Genomic DNA, 20,165 nt, shown 5'->3' on the forward strand with positions numbered 1-20,165 from the left:
AGTTAAACTCCCATTAATTAAATAAATGGTTGGATGATCTTTATAATTTATAGAACATTGATAGAGAATATTGATGCAGTTTTATTATCTTTAAATATAGGGATTAGAATAAACTAGCCAACGTGATTCTAGGAAAGAACTTAGGGAACTTGTTTTAATAAATTCAAAAAATGGCTTGCAATTAAAATTAGTTGTGTTTTCTTTCACATGGGTGCTTTTAAAATACCCAAAAAGAGTTTGTTCTCTTAAGAAATTCAAACATGTTCCTATTCCTTATCACTAGCAATCTTTTTTTAAAATCCCGTGCATTTGCTTAGCAAGTCTTCTACTGAAAGACAGTGAAAAATTATACTTTAGGACAGCCCATTTCCAAATGCCCTCCGCTTCCTCTTTGGTGGTGCATAGATGAATGAGGTGGTACTGTGTTTTCCATATGTATAAATGAGATCTTCAGTTTTGTGTGTATTTCTTCTTCTTCCATGTATGTCTACAATTCTCCTCTCCTATGCCACCGTCTCTTAACCACTTCTCTTCCACACCCAGAATTCTTTGACATTCTTGGGCCTTGGGTAATGGATGTGAATCTGCATCTGCCTTTTACCTGCAACAAGATGGACCTTTTATTGGCAGGAGCCATCCCTAAAGGTAGACATTTTGGATACCCAGGGTTAAGATGGATCCCAATGACTCTTTATTGACACTGTTATGTGTGTAGGCAAGAATCATTACAGATCGATGGCACTTCCTGGGTCTTAGAAGAAGTTCCCGTGAATCACCGAGACTGGTTTGAGATCGAGGAGTAGGGTGAGTATATTATGCTCTTCGTTGGTTTGCATGTTTCTGTGCTGGTGCTGCCTCCTGGAAGTATGAAGAACCTGACGGTTTTCTTTCCTAGTAGTGACTAAATTTGCTCCTTGAACTTACTCAGGTCTTCCTCCCAAGAGCAAACCCTCACTTTCTCTCAAGTGGCTGCTTCAAGCAAGGGACATTTTTGCCTTAAGAACTGAACCAGTCCAGTGACTGCCAAAACCATTGATTTTGCCAGATGGTGTTAAAGAATAAATTCTACCACCGGAAAAAAAAATTGTAATCCAGAAAGAAAACATGTTTAAAAATTAATCCATCTAGTGATTTTTTTTTAACTGACTGCGTGGCCTTAACATGGTTTCTATGATTAGGACATGATTATTTGCCTTGGGTGTTATCCTGATAACTTGAATGTGTTTCTTATTGACAAATAATGACCAAATATCCAACAACAGAGCTACAGAAAGAGGAGCAGGAGTGAAAAGCCTGAAGGTAAGAATGCTGTTATACAATTACCAAGAGGAAAGACGCCGTTGCAGGGGCAGAGTGAAATGGTGTGTGTCTATGCCCTTTCTGCCTCTCTAAGACCAAATCATTTGCTTTCCTTTCACTTGGAGAGAAGGTTATAGAACCACACTCTCTGAAAGGTAGGACAACCATGTAAAAGAAACACAAAAGATTTGAAACGATTGAAATACATTCAATGAGGGTGGGAGTTAAGATTGGTGGAACAGGGTGGGGGCAGATTTCTTTTATGGAGAACAATTGAAATCCATTCTCTTTTGACTTTCTAGAGAGCGGTATAGCATTTGGCCCTTGGCACATGAGACAAATCCTCATTGGTCAGAGCTGGCAAAAGTGTGGTCCAAGTGCTAAATTCACCTTAAAGCTTAATTTCATCTGGCCTTGAAGCAAATATTTCTCAAAATATAGACATAAGGCAATACCATACTTTGCATTTGAAAAAATAGAGAGAGACAGTAAGAGAGAGAGAGACTGACTCTGCTAGTATGTCCTGTCTGGCATCACTGCTGGAAATGCAGATAAGTGGATGCTAGAGTGTGCACTCCAAGAGGGTGGTATGTGCCCTAGCATGGCAACCAGATCTTTCTGGTTTCAGATCTGATATATAGACCCCATTTGTTGCAATCTATTGGCGTGTAAGCTAAGACTGATTCTTTTTCTATGGGTCATGGTCAAGGGAGGGCTATATGGGAAAAAAGAAGATGCTGGTGCCCATCAGATTAAACTCCAATGAATATTTTCATTCAGGCTAGAGTCAGGGGAATGAACTAGATATCTTCAGAAACACTTGTCATGTGAGTTTCTGGTAAAGATCAGTTTCTATCTTCTCAGTCTATGCTCTCTTTCTTGATGTGATTGGGATAAACTAAAGAAAACACATTTATAAATAATAAAACCCAAACAAATTTGATAGTTTGAATTTTTAATGGATCTTAAAACAGAGTTTTCAAGTGAATAATATAAATTTTGTACTTGGGAAAGTATCTGTGGCCACATTCTAACCAAAACTGGCTTCTCCAGAAGCTTAGCATCTTCTCTGAGCCCCTTCTCTCTGTCAGGGACAAATTGAGAAAGAAGTCTTCCCAGACAGATTGGGTTATGTGAGGTAGTCCACAATCAATAATGATTTTGGATTCCTGTTCTAGAGGAGGAGGTTGGACAAAGGCCCAGTTTGGCAGAAATCCATCAGTGAAATTCACAACCTGTGGGATCAAGGGATCTAATACTTTGAATTCGAGAGGTTATCATTTGGAAATGCACTCGATTTACCCACATATCTCCAAGTGACTTCTGGGTCTGCTTCTTTAGCACAGATGCTCATCAATAGGTTTCAATCACTAGCATTGTTAAGCCCGTAGTAAAATGACTCACAGCTTTCAACTCCTAATGTCATATGCATGCATTATTAAATTTGCTCTTTGCACTTACATTAAATTATGATCTCATTAGCAAGGAGTTAAATAGGTTTGAGCTACATTTGTGAACTACATAGATATAAATAGTCTCTCAGAGGGAGCTTCTAGCAGCTAAGCACTGCATAACAGCAAATCATTGTAGCTGCCCCTGTGGAATGAGGGTCGCTTGAGTGGCCAAAGTCCAGTAATGCCAGCAATCATATGTGCATGCTCCCAGGTTGTGGAGAAAGCTCGGGCTGACCCAAGGATAGAAGGATTGAAATAACTTAAACCCTCATTCTCTTATAATCCTGCATCCAGAAACTCCGGTGAAAAGAAATGGATAGAAAGTGTTTTTAAAGGGCTGCAGACACTAGTGTAGTCTAGGGCATATTTTGAACTGCCACAGCCTCCAACAGCTACTAAATGAAGAGGTAAATCCCTTCACTATACATTTCCCAAGGTAATCTACAGAAAATAATACAGAAGTCCTTAAAGTAAATCCTTTCATCCAGCAAAGAATCTTCTCTTCCTTGGTCATCAATTGGCTTCAACTTGATAAATCAAGACCCACCTGTGCAGAGATGTCTGTAGTTGCCTGCCTGTACATGCCTGTGATTTCCTGAGTGATGCTAGGAGTTCTCCAGAAAAGGCTAGGGAAGCAAGTGAGCGATTGGGAAAGATGGCTTGTCACCATGAAAACCTGAAATATCTTCAGTAGAAAAGCCAGTGAAAGTGAGGATGGCCTTCTTCCCTCCACTGGGCCAAAGATAATTCTCAAAAGTTGTTCAAAAGAATCACTAGGTACAAAGAAGCAAGTATTAGTAACTTGGAGTGAGGTTTGGATGAGGAATAGGGTGACAGGGTGGGCTTCCAGCTTAGGTTGTGCTAAGTTTCCATTTTCATTACCCAGGTATTGTGTTGTTAGAGCAGGTTTCTAATTAACTGTGCAAATACACCACCCTTGCTCATATATTTCTTTTACTTCTCTGTGATCTCCTTGTCTTTCTCCATAACCTATATATTTGCATATATATCTATCCCTCCTAAGAGCATCACTGAAGATCTTATGGCATCATTAATTAAACAGACATTTGCTCTTTAGATGTCCCTGCTCAGAAAGGAGAAATAAAGGCACTTAGAGCAGAATATCTTAGTCTCTCAGACGGACAAATTGTACTACACCCTGGGTTTCTATATTTTGCAAGCCCGGAGCCACATCCATAGTACAAATTCTTATCTCAACCCTTCCAGGATCACAATGGTAGAATGGAGGAATCAACTTAGTCATTAATTCACAAAGCCATTTTTACTTCTTTTCCGCTATGGGGAAACTCAGCACCCTCACATCACTCTCTCCACATTTCTTTGTTCATAAGAAAGAATCCAACATGGCTCCAAACTACCTATGTTAGGTATTTCCTGAAATCAAAATTGAAAAATAAATTGGACAGTTCTTTAGAAACATATCAAAAATGTTACTTTGTTTTTTTGGAATAAACAGTTTGTACTTTCACAGGAAAAAAATGGTCTTCTTATCCTAAAGCTGTCTCCATATGTAATGTTGGCTATTGCTAACATAACTTTAAACTTTGAAATGGGGGTTTGGTACCTCCCAGGAGCGAGCCGGGAACCTAGACAACTGCCACCTGGGGCTGGATGCCTGGGATTAGTGAGCACAGTCCTTTGTAGCTGAGTTACTGCCAGGTGTGGATGGCAGAGATAAGCAAAACTTTGTATCACCCAGTTATGTTTTCTTCAAAAATAGAACTCATTTTCAAAGCATTATGAATTACAATACTACCCCTATTAAGAAAAATAGATACCACTCAATGACTGTTCCCTACGCTCAGGAATCATCATTCTGCCACAGGTCAGCACTACCTTCTCATCCTTTTCAATGACTATATAATTCACATTTGCTCTTTCTCTCTCCATCTGATCAACAACCCGTATACATTTTTATGATGTAGATGCAGTAAACCATTTTCTTCTTAGGAGAACTTTATATTGTTTTCCCTCCTGGACATTTTTTAAACAACATGGAATAAAGAGTTGGGGTTTGTAAATAGTTACTCTTTGCTTCATTTCTCATTTCTTAGGAAGCTTTGTATTTTAACAAGGAATGTTGCTCAAACTTAAAGGTTTGCAATTCTCATGGTGGAATTTCAGGTACCAGTGAGGATAATATTTTCGGACAGGGGGACGTTCCCAGACCCCGTGAAATTACATCACACAGCTCTCCTGTTCTCTCCCTAAGCCTGCTGACCCATGCCTTTGACTTGGGAGGGCTCTACACAGCAAAAGTTCATAGCAAGCCCTTCAGAAGGGAGAATACCTGACTAATTTCCATGATAGGAATCTGACCTAATTTGTTTAATTCTTTCTATTCTCTATTGAGGTGAGTACAATAAATATTTTTGACTTATAATTCTCTTAGGTGCCAGTTAAGGGCCTGCAGTAATTGCTCTGGGACATTCTCCTGGAGACGTGTTGCTGCGCCACCATGAAAAGCCCCAGCTGCAAGATATGCCCTTGCCGGGTTGATAGTTTTTTGGAGTATGGTGGTCCCCAAAGAAAAAATTCGTTATGAAACATCCAATCCTGAAGAATAAAAATAAGGAGGGCTGCTACCCTTTTGTGTGTTCCACTGGAAAATGCACAGTACAGAGTTAGACATATTAATTTGCCTTCTGGCCTGCCCCATAATTTGTTGTGCAGGCTTGAGTAAATTGCTTAACCTATCTGTGCCTCAATTTCTTTACTTATAAAGTAGAGATCATAAATCTGCCTTCTTAGAGTAATCATTAAACTTGACCAATAATGATTATTATTATCATAATTAGGCAAAGTACTAAGCCGAAAAACAGAATACTAAAGGAGAGTTATCTGTTCAACAAGTATTTATTTAGAGAACTATTCTAGGTGGGGATACAAATACAATAGCCATTGAGAAGCACACAGTATGGTGGGAATTATAAGACATGGGCATAAATAATAAGGCAAGGTAGAATATGAGGGAAAGGAGAGAAAATATTGGAGTGGTGAGCAAAAATGGCTTCATGGAGAAAGTGACATTTAAAATGACCAAATGCCCACCTTCCACTTCCTTTAAAATACTAAAGTGTGTGTATGTGTGTGTGTGTGTGTGTGTGTGTGTGTTGGACGGAAGGTGTCAATACATTCACTTGCTTTGGATTGGGCTAGGCAATACATCCAGTAAGGTACAGTAAGAGAGAAAATTATGTAGATAAAAGCAATTTTTCTCTGCCATTTTGGGAATTTATTCCACCCCACAGCAACGTACAGTTCTAGGAGATTTGGCCTTTAAAATACTTTCTTTTCTTGGCAGCTATCCTAACCTTGTTAAGCGGTATTATCTGTGATTTCTGATTACAGCTTTTATGCTCCTTGGCTGTGCTGCTGCTTGAAATGTTTGTTTTTCTCCTTCATTTTTATTTAAAAGTTCCCAAAAGCACATTGGTTCCCTGCCAGATTTCATAAGCCCTGTGACTTTTTTCCCAAAGACTAAACTTCTAGGAATATATCATTTGTCAGATTTCTCTCAAGTCCTGGGGCATCAGATAAGGTCTGGATGCTCTAAGGCAGGGTTTCTCAACCTCAGCACTTTTGACATCTGGGGCTTTGTTGTAGGGGGCTATCCTGTGCCTAGTAGGGTGTTTAGCAGCATCTCTGGCCTCTAGCCACTAGATGCCTATAGCACACACACACACCCAGTTGTGACAATGAAAAATGACTCCGGACATTGCCAAATGTCCCCTGGAGGACAAAATAACCCCCGATTGAGAACCACTGCGCTAAGGTGACCTCCATTGCAACTGGGGAGGCCATGAGAGTGGAGAACAGTACCAGCCATTCTGTGGAGACCACTGGGTGACCTAAGGAATAGATAGGGCATTTGTCGGAAATAGAATGCTAAATTGCTGACATACTGAGCCTGGGTTTTGGCAAGAGTGGATGGTGGCAGCCTAGAATAGGCCCCAGCTCAGGAAAAGCCTTCCCTCCTCAAAAAACCAGTGCTCCTAAAGCTTTTTTGTCCCGGGACCTCCTTCCACACTTAAAAATTATAGGGAACCCTCAAAAGGTTTGTTTATGTGTGTTATGTCTATTAATATTTACCAGATCAGAAATTGAAACTGAAGAACTTTAAAAGAATATATTCATTAATTCATTTAAAAAATAATAAACCCTATATATGCTAACGTAAATAACCTACTCTTGTGAAAAATAATGATATTTTTTCGAAAACAAAAATAAATTAGTGAGGAGTGGATTTGTTCTATGTTTTTGCAAGTCTCTTCAATATCTGGCTTAATATAAGAGAACAGGATTCTAATTTCCGCTTTTTCATTCAATCTGTTGTGATATCACATGTCATGTAGCCTCCAGGAAACTCCACTGTACATCATGAGGTAATAAGAGTGACAAGAGCAAGGAATATCTTAGTACTATTATAAAAATAGTTTCGACTTTGCAGGCCCTCTGATGAAAGGTTTCAGGGATCCTCCAGGGGTTCTTGGACTACACTTTGAGAACCATTACTCTAAACTAACATGTCGCACTTTTATCAACCTAGCTCAATTAAGGGTTGACAAAGTTCTTTAAAACCCAGGATCTCTAAGGAGAGATCTCTATTTGGACCTCATTGTGAGTGCCTTTAATCAGACTGCTCTGTTCCTGAGATCTAGTAAGAGCAGCTGTACTGAAAAATGGAATGAAGTAATCTGAAGAACATAGTACCTTGAGGGAGGACATGGGCTGGTAAGGGCTTAGTCAGAGAGCAGCATGAGGACACTGGGCCCTTTGCGATAAGAAAAGAGGAAGCACAGAAAGGAGGAAGGAAATGCTTTGTACTTTTTCCTGTGGTCCCAATGAAATCAGTTACCCATACGCCATTGGAAAGCATCTCCCTGCATTCTTAGCTAACTGCCATCATCCTGAGCCTGGATGCCAGTGCCTAGCTTAAGGGATAGCACTGGGGAAGAGACGGTGGTGATAAAACCAAAAATTATCAGGGGAAAAGAGAGAAGGGGAGCCAGACAGTGGGGATTAGGGGAGAAGGCAGTTCTAACACTGATCTCAGGGCCATAGATGGCCTGTCTGTCCTTTAAAAGTCTAAGACTTAAACTTTCACTGCCAATAATATCTTTTTTTTCAATAATATCTTAAAAAGGCTCAAAGTTTTATGTGACTATTTTTTGTTGCTTTGCATTCCAAGCAACTCTGGTTGGCATGTGAGAAGCCTACGTTTCTGAGCATTGATTGAAGGAACTTTAAAGTATAAAAGGACCACAATTTCCTAGTGAGATAGATACAAAATGCAGATATTCTGGCTGCCAAGCCCTGCACTAACCAAGAAAGTGTCACCTCCCTGACACTAAGGGTTTATAGCTTTTTAAATCTCAAATGCTCTGAAATTGCATATTATTTTTAAATGATGGTACATTTCTCAGAATATCTCAAGATGAAATGGTCCCTTTGCTCTCAACAGCAAAGGGTCAGGGGTGGGCAGGAAATAGGCTTGGGGACTTGGTCTGATAGAGGCCAGATCTCTGTGACTGTAGTAAGTCTTGTCAATGACTGGATATGTTGGTGGTTCCAACTTATCCAAAATAAGCTAAGAAATTCTACAGCATGTTCATAGTTACATAAATGTGTCTGCTTTCCTCCTTGTAAATTAATGGCATTCAGAATAACATGCACTGGTGTTGGCAATATTGTTCACATGAATCTGAACACACAGTAGTTTATTGCCTCATAATAGAATTATGCCACCCTCTGTATACAATGCATTTTTCAATCCAAAGTTATTAGAGGTACTTCATTTAAGATTCATTAGCTCTAGAAAGAAGAGAGGGTAAAGGTCATTATTTCCGTTTTACAGCTGAAGAAATTTCTAAGAGAGAAAATCTTTATCCTAGGACCAGTAGGGTTTCACGTATTTGCCCAGTGGCTCCAAATGCAGTCCTCATACTTTAAGAGGTGGAGCACTAGGGAGCTGTGGCCCGGCCTCCTGGGGATGTGTTAGCCTCTTACTCGTGGAAGTCTTATCTCACTGGAGCAGCCTATCTAAACTGTTCCTCTACAGTGCTACCCACAGTGGCAGAGTCACTTTGCCATTTTAGGTCATGCTGTATTAATAATCCATTTTTAAACAGTCTGGTTCACCTCTGATGATCTGAGTTAACCACAGACATATGACTGTATCAGGGAGACAGCCAGTCAGTAACTCAAAAACAATCCATAGGCCAGTTCTCTCACTGTTGAAAGTATTCCTCTTATCCAAAATTCAGAGGTCCACATTATACCTTTAATACTAAGACCAGTACGTGCGTAAGAATTCAGAGTTTGTGAAGACATGTATCATTTTCACCTGGGCAACAGATTTGTGAAATAAAGAACAACTAATCAGAGGGTGTTTTATTCACATAGCATCTATTTTCTATTCTGTTCGGATTCATCCTCTTGTCTCATTCCACATATGGAAATGCTTCCCCTTCTGACCCCGTCCCCTTCCCTACTCCTCCATAGAACTTGCTTTCTGTCTGGAAGTACAACAAGACACCCAGTTAGATCAAACCTAACACACCTCCGTCACAAAGCTACCGCAAGCTGCCGCCAACGATTGTCACTTGAGGGGAGACCCTCCTCACTACACGCAGCCTATCTGAGGAGTGCCTTTTTTTCTATCCTCATTATTTAACAGTGTGTGCCGATTACTCAAAGCGATATGGGCAGGCCCTGGTAAATATAGCGTTGCTGTAGTGTTAACTTTTTATAAGGTAATGCTCAGGTTGCCTGCAGTGTCTAAAATTACTCTGTGGCCAGGGCCCCCTGCTTTATCGCTTTCTATAGTTTTAAAGTAGTTTGAAGCTTGAATAACATAAAATAACATAATATAATGTTATTTATGTTATTTCCCACGTGAAGAACGCCTGTAAACCTTGCAGTATTGAAACTCAGTGAACAAGGCATCTTAGACAAGCTGAAAAACAAATGGTGGTACGATAAGGGGGAGTGTGGAGCCAAGGACTCCGGGAGTAAGGTCAGTCGCTGAAGGTCTTTTTGTACTGATTAGCAATCACATTTTGAACCACTGTTTATTTTCTACCCTAAAACGGCTTTCCTTCCCAACACACACTCCCTAACACAGTGGGACCCCTTTATAACACCAGCGCTAAAGGAATAAGGCAAACACTAGCCTCAGAGGCATGCCACATGACGTCAGTCATTGACTCCACAGAGCTACCGTTGTGATAAGGAAACTCAGTCTGGCCCACCACATTTCCAAAGCTGTAAAATAATGAGCTGTGTTATAAGGGGGTTTTACTGTATTTCACATTTTGAAAGTCCAAAGAGAAAATCGAACAACAACAACAACAACCAAAAAAATGAAAGATCCAGTTGTGACAGTACTTTTTCTTAACCTCTTACAGTGTCAGAGACTTTGTAGTAAACACCTTTGGTTATTGATATATTATGTCGATCCCATCTGAAAACAGTCAAAGAAATAACAAAGACTAGTCTCTGTAAGTAGAATGATTAGCCTCCTCCCAGCTGCTGTCGTTTTGAGTTCAGCCTCTATTTGGATCTCGAATCTCATTAAGTCTGTCACAGTTCTCTCTTCCAAAGGTGTCATTTGAATCTCTGTACATAATACTTTTAGAATTTAGTCGCATGCTCCTTAAGGGTACACATTGTCAGGATAACATCACATTGATAAGCATGAAACACTCTTCCCCGCCTCCTTCCTGCCCCCCTTTGCTCCCCTAAGAAAGTTCTTTTCAGTTTCAATTTTTGCCTTTCCTTTCTTTGAACTAATATTGTGGTATCGGTTAATTCATTTCATGAAATGCCACTCATTTTCCCTGTGCGGTGAACCATTTTGCTACTGGTTTTCTACATCCTACAACAGGGAATTCTGTGAAACAAATATATGGAACCTGAAACTGTTCTTGTTGCTACAGCTTATGTGGGTTACGTCAAAGGACACCTTTTCCCCATCAAATATCACATACATATAAAAATCTAATGGGAGAGGGAGGGTTACCAGAACTGGGTCCATTTCCTCATGGACTGTGGAACAGCCTTGCAGATAGCCTCACCAGCCTCCTTAAGGTGATGATTCATTTTCTCATAAGTGACAGAAATTCTTACCACTTACCTAGCTGTCATTCATCCTAGAAGAGTGACTATTTGCAAGGTTGTTATAGAGAGGAGGCACACCCATATCCCCCTTCCCTACCATGCCATTCAATTCCAATTGGCCTGTTTATTAAGGTGAACAAGTACAAGCCTGGCTCCCATGAAAATAGAATCAAGACATGGCCATATCATCTTTAAATCATACCAAGACTAGCTGAGCCACGAGTATTGAGTATCAGCAATGGCCATCATCTACTCACTGTGCTATCATTTGAATAAGATACTCAATTGAATGACTTAACAATTTGGGTATTCCATCCAATTGCATTCAGCAGCAAAATGGTTACACTCCCTCTAAAAAGACTACAAAATGCTATTTTATTTTATTTTTTTCAAAGAAAGGCTCCTGGCCCTTGGTGTGTCCTACCTCAAGGTAGGGCTCAAAGCACCAACTTTTCTCTTTCCATTGTTCAGCAGTTCAGTTTTTGCTTTTTCATACAGACAGATAGCTTAGTCAGATTTGCTGTTTGACCTGAAATTCACTGATGGGCTTCCTCAATTTCCCCCCCCCCCCCATTTTAAATAGAAAGCAGAGACGTGTAGTATATTTTAAATTATTCATTACATTCCCTGGAGTAAAAGCTGAAAATGAGCTGGATTTTTGTTTTAATCATCAGCCTCCTGGAAAACCTTTCTGATGTGTATGGAGCCAATTCAGGACCCAATGGGTCCTCCTGACAATTTCCTTCAACTCTCAGGCAGATGGAAGGGTGCCAAGTCTTTGTGCTGCACCCTTGTTCCAGCAACACAAAGACTTGCTGCCCTGAGGATATGTATTTATCAGCTGGTCCCCAAAGGGAACAATTTCTCAGCCACTGGGAGAAAAGGGAAATTTAATCCTTTTTAAACAAACCCTGTGAAATAACTCCCCAGACAAGAATATCAGGACTCTCTAATATTCTCACCTGGTGTCTTAAAGACTGGTTGTTGACGAGTTTGTCACAGGGAGAACAAGGAAGAAAGGGGTGTTGCGGGGCAGAGAGGGGAAAGAGTGCTTCAAGTTCCCAAATGAAAAGAGTGTTACATTTATAGAGATTATGTCACTGCTCAACTCTGGCAAATGGTGTTTATTGAGGCTGGTTTATTGTGCTTGTGTTTACTCTTTTGCTCCCATGGCCAAGTGCTGTGTTTTATTTGGTTATTGACACCATTTTGAGGTACTAGAGGATTGAAAGAGTCAAAATAAAGGAACATTTAGGTGAGGATTACAAAATCAACAGAAGCACAATCTACCATCTTGCTGGCCATTGTGAAACATCAGGCAGTTGCCAGAATTGAATCATAACACATCAATGTTTAGTTATTTTACAACTTAGAACTATCCTATACTGTTGTAATGTATTATAATGTCCCATTGCCTTTGTTTTCCCCAAGAACTAATCACGTTGTTCATTTCTCTTAGGACAAGACCAGCGCTCTGAGCCTGAGCAATGTGGCGGGCGTTTTCTATATACTTGTCGGAGGTCTGGGGCTGGCCATGATGGTGGCTTTGATAGAATTCTGTTACAAATCACGGGCAGAGTCCAAACGCATGAAACTCACAAAGAACACCCAAAACTTTAAGCCTGCTCCTGCCACCAACACTCAAAATTACGCTACATACAGAGAAGGCTACAACGTGTATGGAACAGAGAGTGTTAAGATCTAGGGGTACGGTTAAGGTCTAGTAAACTAATCAGCCTTACATTACTGTTTGTTAATCTCTTTCTTTTTTCTTCTTTCTTTGTTTTTTTGGTTTGGTTTATTGTTTCAAGCATTGTCTACTCTTTGCAACCATTTGATTCTTTGAAAACAATGGTTGTGCTTTCTTATTAGGCGGTGGTGCTTTCCTAATAGCATAGTTGTTATTAAATTGTGGTCTGTGACCCAAAAGGGAAAAAAATTCTCTAGAGCAGTGCTGTTCAACAGAAATATTTGTGAGTCACATATGTGAACCACACATGTAGTTTTAAATGCTCTAGTAGCCACAGTTTAAAAAGTAACACGAGTGAAATTAGTGATATATTTTATTTAATCCAAAATATCATTCCAACATATTATCAGTATAAAAATGATGGGACGTTTTACATTCATTTCTTCATACTAAATCTTAACAATATGGGGTGTATTTTATACTTATGGCACATCTCCACTCATACTAGCCACATATCAAGTGTTCAATAGTCACATGTGGCTAGTGACTACCGTATTGGACAGTGCAGCTCTAGAGAAAGCAGCTGCTCTGGTGCTGATGTTACAGTGAGGTATGAAAGTGGGGCACTGCCACCTGGAGAAATGTAGTGTTTCCACAGGGGAGTGGTGGTTCTCTTAAGTGTAAGCTTGAGACGATTTCTTTAATCTTTGAGTTCCTTTGTTGTCCCTTTCTTGGAACTGATGTTCAGGTAAGTGTCTCCCAAAGAACAGTCTAGGCTCCCTGCTGCTGGCTGCCCTCAAATTCATACTTAGATGAACCTAACTGATGCCACCTTGACTCTGGCAGCTACAGCCACATCCTCCCCCCGCCCCACCTCCAATAACTCAGACGTGTTCAAAGGCAAGCTTGAATTAGGATAACATCTCCATTCTGGAAGTGTTTAAAAGAATATAGTCTTGTTACCTTCAAGTACATCTGTCATCACTAACACACCTATCTGAAGTGGAACAGGATAATTAGCAACTTCATAGCCCTTATTTTAGGGGGGAGATTTTTTGCGTCAGTGTCAATGTGCTTGCATTTCTACAAATGCATTTGTATTTTGACCTCCTTATATTTCACATTGTAGATCTAAATTCAGCCAATTTTAAATAATATTTCTTCTGAATAAATCATGCGTCTTCACCATGGAAAGCATTATCTTGTTTGATGAAGTTGCTGGTTGTTCCTTCCTGCTACAGACTGGGGCCTTTTGCCACAACATACTCAGTACGCTGAACTAACCCACTAACAAAGTGTTCCCATTGCACTGTAGAATGTATAATACATGAATTCATCTGTAGTCAGCATTGTTTGCATGCAAGCATTCAATGTTCCAGTGTGCTTAAAATATTTTACTCCTGAGTAGGTTATATAGGTCCATTACAATTTGGGGCACATTATTTGCTTTTTCATAGGATAGTACATGAGTAATTTCAGCCTAGCTTAATTATCCCAAATTCTGAGATACTGGCATCCAAAGAAATAATACACCTTAAATCTGCTTAGCAGTTTTCCAAGTGCTCTCCCATCTCATTTGAGATAATGGGTCAGAAAGTATTTTCCCTTTCAGGTAACTAAGACCCAGCCACACCAAGTTATTTGCTCAAGGCAACATAACTAGATAGTGGCAGTTCTGAGACTAGAACCCAGCCCTTCTTCCTCCTATAGCTATATTCTTTACTAAACCAGGCTGCCTCCAGCCACCCATGGCATGGTAGTCTGCAGGAACCTTGAAACCCCAAGGGGATCCTGTCAAATGGAGAGCAGATCCTAAAGCTATGTTTACAAAAAAAGTCTTGTTTACAAAAAAGTCTTGAGGGGCTTCACCGAGGCTCTGTATGCCCCACTTCCTATGTACTTGATATGAGGTTATATATTCAATCACTCCTACTTTCCCCAGAAAGAATCTTTCTGAAACAGAAGGGTATCAGGGCTCAGGGTCACATGGCCTCCAGACTCTCTTTATTATCAGCCATTCTATCTGAGAATCTAGGTCCCTACTCCCCAACTGCTGTAACCTCAGTCTCTTGTTAAAGCCCCAGAGCAGAGCTTCTCAAATGTCAATGTGCATGTGAATCACCTGGGGATCTCATAAAGGTGCAGATCCTGATTCAGCAGGTCTGGAATGGGGCCTGAGAGTCTACATTTTTCACAAGCTCCAAGGTCATGTTGATGCTGCTGGTCCAGGGAGTAGTAAGCTTCTAGAGACAATTATCTCAGAGCATGTAACTGAAGGAAAGAAAGAAAGGAAGGAACGGGAAAGGGAGGGAGGAAGGGAGGCAGGGAGGGAAGGAAAGAGAGAAAGGGAGGCCGAGACAGAGAGAGAAGGAAAGAAAAAGAGAACAAACAGAAGGAAGGAAGGAAAAGGGAAAGAAAAAAACTGAGATCAGCAAACCTTTGGGTAGAACGTTGCAGTCCTAAAGTAGAGGCCCAGAACATCAAACCTGGGGGAAGAGCCTCAGAAATGAACTTGCCACAACTTCTGGCTCTCTGGCTTTCCTGTAGTCATTTCAGTTGATCCATTTTGTGAAGCAAAATTCAGGAAAATTGAGGCAAAAATAACATTTTAATAGACATTGATGCCAATGTGGTTACAGCACAGTTAGCTAGCCCCTTGGCAAACCTGGGAAACCTGGGAAATGTCTCTGCAAACAAATCTGTCTTCCAAGCCTGTGTGAAATCTCCAGACAAGAAGGAAAAGCCTTGGAAGATGCCGGAAAAACCTTACATGTGTCAGTCCAGAGGCACAAAGCAGGCTGAGCAGAAAACAGAAAACTTTCTGCTGTCCTCAGCCAATTTGGTGAGGTAGTATTAGGAGAATGCTGGTTAAATGAAGAGTGAACTCTTCAATCATTCATCTTTTATTTCCCAAAAAGTTCTGGAATATCTCTTAGGTGACTTCTAATTTGTTACCCAGTTACCAGGCTTCCAGTTCTGAGTTGGCCTAAATCTGTCAGGGTCTATTCAGGGCCACAGAGATGGAAAGGCATCCTGAGATTTTACTTTTATTGCTAATTATCAGAGCCAGCCTTGGGAGTTTATGGTACCAGTAATTCTTCAGGAAGAATGACTCAAGGACAACTCACCTGCAAAAATATGATCCAGGTGAAATCTACTTAATAAAAAGGCATCCTTGAAAGAGGAGGGGGTCATCTCTCATTTTCTATGGATCAGAGTAGAGTCAGGATTATTGGACTCACTGTGGGAACACGTGCCTCAGCCTCAGATACAGCACCCACTAGGGAGCAGATAGCCTCTTGACTATCTGCTGCCTCTCTGCCTTACTGACCAAGCACTGGAGGTGTGGCCCAAGCATGCCTTGGCAAATGAGCAACTGCCAAGTGTTCCAAATTCACTGCACCCTAGGGTTGACTCTGTTTATTGTTCTAAGAAATTCTTTCCAGTTTTTCATTACTGTTCACAGCTACTTCTGGCTTCTTTGGTTTTTTCAATGATATTTTTGAAATTCTCACTTTCAAGACCTCAAGATGCTTGGAGTTAAGGAAAAAGATTTTCATGTTTCTTCTAAGATGGTTCTATTTAGTCTTCCTAGAAAATATTCACTTTGTTCATGCAGCCCATTTTCAAAGTGATCAATTTTCCTTCTGCAGCTTATGTGCATAGACATTCTTGCTGCGGATGTTTTCCCATAAGAGGTCATCTTATGTTAAATGGAAAACACATTCTGGATAACTGAGGTAGTGATGTTCTTTGTCCCCAGATGACTTTTACTTCAGTGACAGTACTTCATCTATCCCTATTTAAAAGCAGGAAACTGAGGCATTCAGAGATTAGGAGGCTTTCCCAAAGTTACACAGCTAGCTAATGACATGCCCAGGCCAATGAAGAGAGAGAAGGGGACTCTGATTTTTCTGCTATTGATATAAAATTTCTCCAAGCTTCTGGGATAGATATGACTCAGGACTCTAAGGATTCCAAGGAAGAGGTTTACCAACTTCCATGTTAGTCTTATTCTGTCTTCTTTGGGGCTTTTGGCCTTCAGCAGTGTCTTTGACATTCTTCTTACAGATACTTTTATTCCAAGGCCAGTGGTAGAAAATGATTATGTCATTCCTTTGGGACGAAATTCACTGTTAGCTCAGGAGGAAAAAGAAGGGTCCCATTAGCGTAGAAGGAAAGGAGGGAGAGGAGGGATGTGAGCTTGAAGAGGAGGGAGGAAAGGGGCCTTGAGTTTTCCGAGTCGGGGCAAATAAATCCGGTGCACTAGTTAATGCCTCCAAGAGGAGGGCAGCATCAGCATCTTAATCAGGCCCACAGTATTAGGGCAAAGACCCTGTAGATGCCAAGCCCCTGCACGGGTATCACTGTTCTGGCCTCTTCCTGGAATGTGCTGTCTCTTTAAAGTCCGTGTGCTATTTTCAGACTTTAATAACTAAGGTTGTAGGTATTAAGAGAAACAAAGTGTCACCTTTCCGGCAATGAGCAGCAAATTTTCTTCTCACAGTCAGATGGATTTCAATCGAGCAAGCCATAGAACACTGTTTACTCTCTGTCCCAGACAAACAGTCCTTTGTCACAGGTTCTGCAATCAGAAGGCACTCTGTAGGTAGTAGTCCTGAATATCTCTATTTAAATGCTACTTTCTAGTATACCTACATCCTAAGTGATTCATGTTTTGAGTTAGACTTCACGCAAGGCCTGTATATTCCTTAGTCCAATGCATAGTAGAGAACGAACCTGATTTAACCGATTGCAAAGCATTTGCATCAGGTGAAAGAATTTAAACAGACCTGTTGCCAAAAGCCAGTCAAACCAGATGCAAACCAGAGATGCCAGTTTGAGGAAACAGCCGCAGTTCTTGTCCAAGACAGACTGAGCCATAATAAACTTGTCAATTCCCAATAGAAGGCCTATTCAAATTTAGACCTCCCCCTTGCCTTTGCAGATCCCTTCCCACTGGAGGCGTGTGACAAGAGGATCACCGAACACGTGGCTGCTTCAAGGATCCTGAGCCAGACTTCACTCTCCTTGGTGTCCGGCATGACACGAATATTGCTGATGGTGCAATGACCTTTCAATAGGAAAAACTGATTTTTTTTTCCTTCAGTGCCTTATGGAACACTCTGAGACTCGCGACAATGCAAACCATCATTGAAATCTTTTTGCTTTGCTTGAAAAAAATTAAAATAAAACCAACAAAAAAATGGACATGCAAGATTCCAGTATGCGAAAAAAATCTTATTAAAAAATCAGTTCAACAAAAGCCATTCTTTGATACCACTGCACAGTAAACAAACACCATGTTCTTTAATACACTCACACACAAATTTAAAATTCCAATTCAGCAAATAGGCCCATCTTAGCTAAAATAATTCCTCCTGATAAAAAAAAAAATCTCTGACTGTGTTTGGGAAGACAGACTGGCATTTCTTCTAGGATCTGCTGACCAGATGTTTTTGGTATTTCCTGTGGGTGGTGATGTTCTGTGCACCCTATTTACTTTCAACGTTACTGAAATGTGTATATCTTTAGAATGTAAATGCAACACTTAAGAAAATTCAAACACTTTGGAAAAGGGACTAAACGGTGACTTCTCCGTGTTCTTGAAATGGTTTCGTGAAAATGCTTTGATAACTTCCCACTCGATGAAGGGATTAACAGAGCTTTCGAAATTGACGTTTGTGTGTAGCAAGGGACGGGGCACTATCAGGCATACCTCACGGTGCTTTCCTAAAACGGATCCCGGAGCTTTCCAAGAAGCCTGGCATTTCAGCTCACAGATCTGTTTTTCTTGCTTCAGTGTGCATTTTAAGTCAATATAGCTGAGTATTTAGCATTGAGGTGAGGGAAATGCTGCCTATACTCCCAAATGTGTTTAGAATATCTTTCTCAGAAACAACACTGTGTTTAGCTCTGCTTTCTCTGCTAAGTATGCCTTTCAAGTGTGCACCACGGAGACAGGACCGCACTGCAGGGCGGGCCAGTGAGTTCAGACCACAGTTCTCAATCTGACTTTACTCTTGCTAGGTCTGTCTTACCAGCTGTTGCCTGTTGTTGCCCGTGGCTCTCCGTCAGACTGCATGTGTCCTTTTCTAGTTTGCAAAGACTAAAATGCATTCCCAAACCTACGCTAAACTGAGGGCCTCAGCATCACTCCCAGGTCCTTGCTTGGAGCAGTCTCTCTACTGACTCAGAAGATCACTCCACTGCTCCACGGGCTATCAAGTAACTAGTTGCGTACCTGCCGTTGGCATCATCAGACCAGTCAAAGGAAATAGTCTCCGCTCACTAATTACCTCCTATATAACGACATATGCTTTCTGTAGTTCAGTAGTTTGCTCTCATCAGTGATGTGCATTGGGAAGTTTCCAGACTGTAAAAACTAGGAGCTTGAAGTCATTTTCCAAGTGTGACCTTTAGATGCTTAGTTGACTCACTGAACATTTTGCTCTTGTCTTCAGAAAAGAAAGGAAGAAGTCTCGTTCCAATGAAACGTTTCCAGAAAAGTGTAATATAAACTTTCATTCCAAAAATTGTGTCATAAGCGAATAACTCACTTGTCAAATTTTAAATGGTATTGAACAAAAAAAAGAAAGCTGTTGTGTTTTTGTTTTGTTTTGTTTTCATGAAACTGTGATTTTCAACTTCTGAATGCTATAATGTCCCAGCGCGGGAAGCTAACGCTGTGCGAATATGAAGTTGTATAAAACAAACCAACCAACCTACACACAAACATTTTCATAGGCACTGTATAAAGAGAAATGTATGTTTATTGACTCAAATCAGTTTTTCAGAGAGGAAACTTCACTAAGAATGAAGAGGCGGGTAAATTGGTTTGTTATTTTTTAAAAATTTGCATGTTTAAAAAAACATTGATTGCTTCAAATTTCTGCTACTAACTTCAAGCTATGGGAGTTTGGCGGTAGTCACTTGAGGATTTTTTTTTCCAATTCTTTTCTTTTTGTTGTTAAAGCTGTACTTCAGTGAACAGAAAAATTGCCAAGCAAACTAATGGCTGTAAAAGCGTAAATTGCATGTGTGGGCATAAATTACGGAGCCTCATTGCCATGAGGTATTGTACAAAGTTTTAATACATTTTGTAAATAAAGTTGTAAAGAAAGAATTCTGTTTCTATGCTTTGACTAACTGCTTAAAATTTACTCGGATGCAGGTGCCAAGGAATTATTATTCACTAATTTACTTCCTACCAGAAGCTTTGCCAATGCCTGAACAGTTACCTTACTGGTGATTTTCACAAAGGATTATGCCTCTCCTCACCCCAACTGCAACTGTAGTCAGACTCAGACCCCTCAACCTAAATGGAGCTGTACCACCAAGACCTTACATTAGGTTTGTCTGGATCACCAACAGTGAGATGGTGTCTACAAACAGCAAGAAGCACGCCTTCATATGCAAAGGAGGAAAAGTTTGACTTCAGGGCCTCCCATTCCCATTCTTTGTCTCCTCCAACCTTTGGGACCCTCTGCTCAGAGGCCTGTCTTGACCCTAACCTTGGTCCTCAATCCTCCCATCTCCAGATCTGACCTCCCAAGAAAGAGCTCAAACTTGCGACTGAC

The 20,165-nt window shown here is 40.6% G+C and overlaps 1 protein-coding gene across 7 annotated transcripts in view; it reads left to right on the plus strand.

Annotated features, from left to right (window-relative positions):
- The window catches only part of GRIA3 (glutamate ionotropic receptor AMPA type subunit 3), a 271,951-nt gene extending 252,240 nt beyond the window's left edge, over positions 1-19,711 (plus strand). For 3 of the 7 annotated variants that reach the window (XR_011536229.1, XM_070606087.1, XM_070606092.1), the window contains 3 exons: positions 9,678-9,792; positions 12,355-12,602; positions 17,534-19,711. Coding sequence is in view for 5 of the 7 variants with exons in the window: in XM_070606087.1 (XP_070462188.1) it covers positions 9,678-9,792; positions 12,355-12,600 (361 nt within the window). In the remaining 2 variants the exon portion in view is untranslated. Of the gene's footprint in view, positions 1-9,677; positions 9,793-12,354; positions 12,614-17,533 lie in introns of all 7 variants that reach the window. The other 4 variants (XR_011536230.1, XM_070606088.1, XM_070606090.1 and 1 more) reach the window with 3 other exon arrangements.
- The last annotated feature ends 454 nt before the right edge of the window (positions 19,712-20,165 follow it).

Source organism: Equus przewalskii, chromosome X (genome assembly GCF_037783145.1).
Source record: "Equus przewalskii isolate Varuska chromosome X, EquPr2, whole genome shotgun sequence".
Taxonomy (NCBI): Eukaryota; Metazoa; Chordata; class Mammalia; order Perissodactyla; family Equidae; genus Equus; species Equus przewalskii.